This window comes from Danio aesculapii, chromosome 17, assembly GCF_903798145.1.
Source record: "Danio aesculapii chromosome 17, fDanAes4.1, whole genome shotgun sequence".
NCBI lineage: Eukaryota > Metazoa > Chordata > Actinopteri > Cypriniformes > Danionidae > Danio > Danio aesculapii.
The window spans coordinates 7,251,994-7,259,801 of NC_079451.1; the positions used below are offsets into that span (position 1 = coordinate 7,251,994).

The following is a 7,808-nucleotide window of genomic DNA, read 5'->3' on the forward strand; positions in this document are numbered from 1 at the left end:
TTTATATCAGAGTTTTTACACATGTCTCTTTTAATAAGATACATTCAATTTCATTGTGCAATGTCTGGAGGTGTGCAGCTTCACTGATAATTCATGTTGCATGAATGATTGAATGTTCCTGTTATCAAAATGTGCGTCAATGTCTCATGTAATGCCTTTTCTCCATATACGCATGTCAATTGCACTTCATTCAACATACCTTACAATCTAATAAATAAATGTAACATTTTTTCCCAAGAGCTCTGGCATACCGTATTAGTGAAACTGGTATCCAAAGTATTTGTGAAACTGGTATCCAAAAAGACAAAAGTGTGATTTTTATCAAAAAGGTAAAAAATAAAAAAAGGCAGAACATCTAGACATCATCATTTTAACACCCTGAACAACATCAACAACAAAAAACAATGCAAACTGCTCAGTTGTTTTACATGAGATTTGCTTATTCAATCAGTTTTCTTGGAAAAATACAAGAACAATATTTTCACAGAGAGAAGCACCAAAACTGAACTCAGGTGAAGTGATGATGCCGTTTAATGAGGGAAGCCCACCACTACTAGATCAAGTGCACTGATGTTCTTTACTGCTCAATCCTCTGCTCAGATCAGACACGAAGACCTTTTCATATCCATGAGACTCTATGGAGCAAAAGAATGTAGGCATTCATGGCTCGTACAACAAGTCTTTCATAAATATCGTAAAGCGATTGGTCCATGTAGAAAGAGCCAGACTGTTGTTTGTTACCCCACACTGATTCTCCTAGTACAGTCATAGAGCTGAAGCCACCAGCGAATGGACGGAATCTCGTGTGGCACTCATGCTCTTGAATGCCAGCGGGCTGCTAATGTCACAGCTGTGGGGAGAGAGAGCACTGCCACTGGGCGGCTGCCATGTGGGGCCGGTCACATAGGCCGACGTGGTGCCGCTGTACCCCATGTAGGGTGACACTTGGGTGGGAGGGTGGTAATGATGGATGCTGGGAGCTGTGACATAACTGTTCACTGTGGGCAATCCATTCGGCGTCTAGAAAACAGAGAGCAGGGAGCGTAAGACTTCTGGAGACAGACCACACACGGTCACAGAGATGGACATAAAGATATCTAGCGAGGATGAGATGGTGTCAGGTGAACGTTAAAAAGAGGCTTTGGAGAGTCTGTGGATAGGATAAGATTGGAAAATGGAAAAGCTACATTGAGGGAAATGCAGGTCTGTAACACTTTGGCAGATTGTCAATATCAGTTCAGGATGAGAGCAATTCACCAAGGCTTTTCAGCATAAAGGGAAGAAATTCTGAGGCAGGGTGGTCTTTGACTACTGGAAATGTTTTGCACAGATGAAATCGCCTTTGTTGCATTGTAAGAATTTGTTCGTGATTTACTCGCTATGACATTCTTGACCTTTAGCGCTATTGCACACATGTAGATACATGCAAGGATATGGTATTCATTTAATAAACAGCACAGAAAACAAGCCACATTTGCATTGTGCACAAAAAGCATTCGTTGCCAGTCATGCACAAACTAATAAAACAAAAACGAAATGAAGGGTAAGACCTGACTTTTAAAAATTAAACGCTTTAAAAATGTAGAATAATTAATTGATAAGGATTTAAAAAATGTTCAAATGAAGTCAAACGTTCGGACCGTTCATTGACCATCAGTGAAAGGTACAGTATATGTGACATACAGGCCTACAGATGAGCATGTAAAAGCGGCTGTTTTTGGTGGGATAATCGGATTATTTTCGTTTAATATTGGACTTAAATTATCTGATGAGCTTTTATGATCGTTAAGAAAGTGTTGCCTAGATCGAAATCGCTGAAGTTCATTTTAAACTACTGCGCGATAAGGAAACTTTTTTTTCTAAAATGTTATAATATATTCGTGCTAATGTTACATTTAAATTGCATCATTAATTGCGCGCTGTTGGTGTAGCTATCACAGAGAATGCATACCTGTGCATAGTAAACTATTTATTTCAAACAATGTTTTGATGCAATGAAACAACAGCAAAGTTTTACCGAGGAGCTGACGAAAATAAGCCGTGACAGGTTATCTTAGCCACGCGACTAATTATAGCAAAATAATGTTTTCGTCGATCGAGTTATATTTATGTATTTCGGTCCTTCATGAACATCAAAATTTTCACTTAGCATTTTTGATATCTTCTGGCATCGTGAGCTAGTCTTTATAATTACCATTAAATAGAGTAAACATGAAACAAAGTAAAAAAATATATATGCAAGTATAAACCTTGAACTGATGTTTCTGTCTGTTTCTGTTAATTACCTATGTCATCACGCCGTGTCCAGAGATTTTACTTAATAAACTTGCTCAAATGTCGCGTTATTCTGTTTTTCTGGGACCCCACAAAATGTAAAATAAAATAAAAAAAGAAATTAGATTTGTAATATATGTATCTGGGATGAAACAAACGTTTTCTGAAAAAATAAGACAAATAATATCGAGTATATCATTAATAATAATAATAATAACAATAATAATAGATATTCTATTCATAGCGTACACACAAATGTATCAGTTTATTTTATGAAATTCACATAACAATTTGTTCATTAAAAGTACGTTTAATCTTCGGTGCTCTTTCTTGGTTTGTAATTTTATATATATTTGGGTTTCAAGCTGTCGTGCTTTCTGACAGATATAAATAACCTATTTAAACCACAGCCATTTATCTATTTACTGTCCTCGTTTATTGCGTAAGCTGGTCTGACTCGTGATATCTGATCATTTATCTAAGATGACAGACTCAAACATTCAGGAGTCAGTGCTATTCATCATCTATCTGAAGGTTACAATCTTCTTTTCTTAAGCAAACTGTACTCTGAATTTTAGGTTTCAATCAGTATACGCATCATTTCCGCCAAAACAATGTTTCAGCATCAGTAATAAAGATTTATTCCATCGAATTCTACGACGCATAAATCTCAAAGACCCACAATAAACGATTAGTCAATCTGTTTGTTGCTGCCCAGCAGTGCACGAATAAATAATTCGACAGTCCCCTCCATTGTCCGCGCACGCTCTCCTTCTCATTCAAGTGCACGAGCTTCTTGACAAATGCAGCGTTTGTGTTCCACATGTCGGCACGGAGCTGAATATGAAGAACAACAGCCACGAGCCAGAGGCATTCCTTAATAACCTATGAATAATTATGATAATAACAATGATAATATCTATCCGAGTACTACCTTCATTAAAAACATATGGAGGTAAGAGGTTTAGCAATCACTGGTTTCTAGTGAACAGAAAATAAAAATAACTGTAATAATGTACACGTTCAACTACTTATTAAAAAGAATATAATGCATAGGCTATTTCGTGACTAAAGACAAGTGGTTTCAAATGGAAGACTGCATTAAAAACCAGCAGTCACTTACATAATTACTACTAATAATTTATTGTTATTATAATCATTTATTGTTAGTTATGTTTACGTCTATTTATTAATGCACATCAATGCATTAAAGCGTTAATAAAACAGACTAAGCAACAACAGGACTTTTGTCTGTACACGAAATATTTACATTTTAAAATAGATCTATAGACACAGAATAGTTTTTTTTTATAAACTCATAATATCTAACAGTATTGCTGTACTATTTTTTTCTTCGGCTCGTCATGCATATACACTTGTTACATTAAAAAGCGCAAATAATTTTTCTGAACAAATTATATTTAAGAGGAAATTGTTAACTTCGTTAAGTATTAGAAAAACGTTTTCCTCTTTTTTTTTACTATAAAGTAAAAGAATCCACAATATAAATTACAAACGTTTTTATCAGGAAAAAGCAGGGTAAAAATGCTAATTACTGATATTCAAAGTATATCACAACCTTTATTACCATATTTATTTTTAGTTTTTTTATTTATTATTTGCCACAGTATTACGCTGTCAAAAAATTATATATATATATATATATATATATATATATATATATATATATATATATATATATATATATATATATATATATATATATATATATATATATATATATATATACATACATACATACACACACACACATTTTGATACGTGGGTATTACAAAAAAAGCCACCAATAGTCCTACATATTTAACAGCTGCGCGAAAACATAACCAAGTAAATGTCGTATAGTTCGTTTTAATAAAATGGAAACGTGCAATACTAAAGTTAATTTGTAACTACTTCATTAAAAAAGCAAACAAAATAAAAAGCCAGTCACACGTTGGCCTCAAGGCCTCATACGCCTACCCACGCCAAAACACACCAACACACACAAGGAATTACAAAATGAAAAAAATAATAATAATAAAATAAAATAACTGTTAATTAGCCGAATCAGATATTTCTTCTCATTTTAGATTGGCTTTTACCTGGATACCTAGAAGAGGCTTTTTTACCTGGTTGTATTTTGCTTCAGGTTCTAAGTGAGGCTTATCCACACCATTGACTAGTGGAGAATTCGCTGGTGAAAAATTACTCCTGTTAATAGCTCTCCATTCTTCTAGTTTGGCGCTGGGAAAGGACGGATTGTCACTAACTGGGGGGGCAAAACAGAAACATGGAAGACTAGAGTCAGACAGGACAAGCGTGGGGAGGAGAACTGCCACAAGAACTTATTCAGTACAGTCTGCTGTACTGACAACCATCGTCAACTCACCAAACACACACACACACACGTTATATAGTGTCATATAATAACAGCGTGTGCCGTCTGTATCGTTAAAATACCAAGACATATTTTTCATAAGTATGCAATAATGCTTATAAAATAAGTTGATAAATATATGCTGTCCCTATAAGTCACAACGGTGCTCTTCCTGTTCAAACGAATGAAAACACATCAAAATGTGAATTTAGATGGTTATTTCTTTATCTTCTGATGCTCACAGTACACGAAGTCCTGCCTAACATTTACCCAGCGTCTTCCTGGGAGGACAAATTAGATTTACTTTAACCGTTTCCCCTTTGTGCCTGATGGATATTATATTATACACGGTTCCTAAAGTTTGAAATTGGAAAAGCAAGCCCACCAGTGTTGTAACCTGAGAGGGCCACAAAGTAGATTTCCCCCTTCCAGCACGTGTAGATCTATGTGTGCATCTTTGTATTATTTCACAAAGCATACCCAGAATACAACATAACGATACGACATTTTGACAATCTGTTCTTTAGCTTATGCACATCGATCATTCGGGGATCACTTTTAGTCGCTCTTTTATTTTAAAAAGGTCGATTATGTTAAGCAAATATACAGTTACATAGAGCAAATTTAGTAAAAATGCATAGATTACTTAGCTTGAAGACCAAATGATGTCTGAGCATGAACAACCATTACTCAGTGTCTGTGTGTACGAGAGAGAAAAAGAGAGAAAGAGAGAGAGAAGGAGAGTTGCCCCATTGGTTGTAGGTGAACTCTAAATCATGACAAACTGTCTAAAAGTTTTCAGCATGCATTCTTCATGTCAAACCCTCCTCGAAAGTACATTTCGGTGTTTGCTTCACTAATGTTGTAAATAGTGAAACAGTTGCACGCTACACCTTTTTCAGTTTGCCAAGATCATATTTTATTTACGTTTTCAAAAGCTGCCGTAAACATCTGCTTATCATTTAGAAATGCATTAATAGATTATAAAGGCCGCCTAAACTCAATATCCTCATCTGCGTTTGAAGCATTATTGTCAACACTGCCTTTGAAGAGGCGAACAACTGCAATTAAATAAGACAGGCTGCGGCCTTCACATGATACTGTACACATAAAACAACAGGATCAGGCAAACAAACAGATTTATCAAGGTTGCATATAGTGTTATTCCGTTTCCACGTTTCTCTTAGATTATTTTAATATTCACTGACCGACAGAATTAAGGACGTTAATTGAAAAAAATAAAATGCTCGGCCTCAATTCAAGTGATGCGTTGTATAACATGCTCAGGCTTCTGAAAAGCATTACTGTGTAGGCATTCGCAAATTGTTTTTAAAAAGATAAAATGTACTTTAAATAAATCGTGTAAAATATGGGCCTTAGTAGCCTATATAACGCTGCTGGCCTTGAATAGCTATTTTTCCACTTTGCTGAGCCGATACTTCGTTACCCAAAATATTCCACATCCGCTATATAATTATTAGAAAAAGCCTTAAACCGTCTGTTTTAATGCAAACGTGGAGCTTCTGCACAAATTTCAGCACAATGTTTGAATCATCCCACATCGCTTTAATAATGTGTTCCTATTTAAAATTTTGCTGACTTCTTAAATAATTGCGTCCAATAAAATTATCGACTTTTGGATAGCTTTTCATTTTTAACAGCTTACGTTTTGGTCCTTCCATCTCTAAAAAAAAACATCTCATTTAATTTCGTTTGATAAACACAGACATGCACAACATTTCACACACGCTTTGACAGGCCTGAGAACAGTCTTTTGGCATGTCCACAGACACACTCACACGAACAAGGACAAAGTTTGTATTACCAAAAACTGAGAGGATGCTTACTTTGCTGCTCCGTTATTGATCGAATGCCCAGAATATCTGTAACAGAATGAGAGGAAGGCCATATCCTATGCATTGCCATGTGTCCAGGAAGAGTGGGCATGCCAGGCGGAGTTGGTACTTTAGTCCCGTTGGCTGCTATTGGAGTTGGATACGAATACAGGTGGTTGTAAGGTATTGTGGGTTGAGGATGAGAGGCCTGTTTGCTCGACTCGTACTGGTTCTGTTGAGACAGATTCCCGATCTTGTTGCGGAGAATCCTACTAATCGAGCTGACAGAGGGCAGATTGAATTTATCACATACGCCGTCCGCGAGCAGTCTGTCTCGAATCTCCCAAGCGAAAATGCCAGGGTCCCGTTGCTTGTAAGTCCTAATGTGCTTGACTACGTTTGGGGTCGTGACCCTCGGTTTACTGCCGCCAATTGCACCGGGAAGTATTGAGCCGGTTTCGTTGTACCGAGCCAGAATCTTGCTCACGCAGCCGTGAGAGACGCGGAGCTGCCTGCTGATGTCACAAGGCCTGATGCCCAACTGGGCCAGCTCTACTATCCTGAGCCGGATGGCATTGGGTAGGGGTCTTCCGTTGACAAAAACACCGCCTAGTTGGTTCACCTCCCCAAAGGCTGGCTCTAGTTATGCAGATAAATAAAAGGAAAAAAATAGCATAAAACATCAGATCTTCATAGACAATGGATCGATAAACTTTAATGTTTCAGTACAACGTCGGATTTGTTTGCGATTCAATTCAACGCATATGTGTTTTGTGTTTAGTTTCAATTAAAGATCGTGTTCGCTTCTTAATTTATGTTTAATGCAAAGAGCTAAGTGTCACAAAACAAATTCTGTAAAAACAACGTTGCTACATTCTTTACCACATAGGTCATAATACACGAAATTGTACATTCGGCAGGCACGTCTTGGACGCGATTACGCACTATCGCGGCAAAGTGCCACTCTAATTTCCGAAATGACGATCGAAGCATCAGTCATTTTAACAGTTTTGAGTCAAGATCAGAACTTTATATTACTTAAATGTCGAACAGTTTTTTCCTCAAATGTGTTTATGCATGCCCGCTCCCATGTGGGAAAACATGAATATGGATCTTACCCATTGCGTTTAGCCTCCCGAGAAAAAAAGAAACTTCACTATGCTGTCCGATTCTGACCTGTTCCGAGTCCAGTTTAGCTGGTAATTATAGCACCGAAGCAGATGCGGATGAAAATTAAGCGTCCGAGACGGATGCGATAGCGATTAGTTGCAAGAGAGGAAAATTCGCCTTCTGTTTCCTTATGGCAGGGAACACAGGCTTAC

The 7,808-nt window shown here is 37.0% G+C and overlaps 1 protein-coding gene across 1 annotated transcript; it reads right to left on the bottom strand.

Annotated features, from left to right (window-relative positions):
- Positions 1-7,808, bottom strand: pax9 (paired box 9). Its single transcript, XM_056477471.1, has 4 exons — positions 7,605-7,808; positions 6,499-7,125; positions 4,404-4,543; positions 1-1,020 (listed from the first exon to the last, which is right to left on the bottom strand). The coding sequence occupies exons 1-4, from the start codon at positions 7,606-7,608 to the stop codon at positions 766-768; spliced, it is 1,026 nt and encodes a 341-aa protein (XP_056333446.1). The 5' UTR covers positions 7,609-7,808; the 3' UTR covers positions 1-765.

What these genes read in the sequence shown, in the direction of transcription:
- pax9 (XM_056477471.1), bottom strand. An exon ending in ATCAATAACGGAGCAGCAAA is followed by an intron (nt 4,544 to 6,498) that starts GTAAGCATCCTC and finishes TTGCCCCCCCAG; the next exon opens with TTAGTGACAATCCGTCCTTT. An exon ending in CTGAAGCAAAATACAACCAG is followed by an intron (nt 1,021 to 4,403) that starts GTAAAAAAGCCT and finishes TCTGTTTTCTAG; the next exon opens with ACGCCGAATGGATTGCCCAC.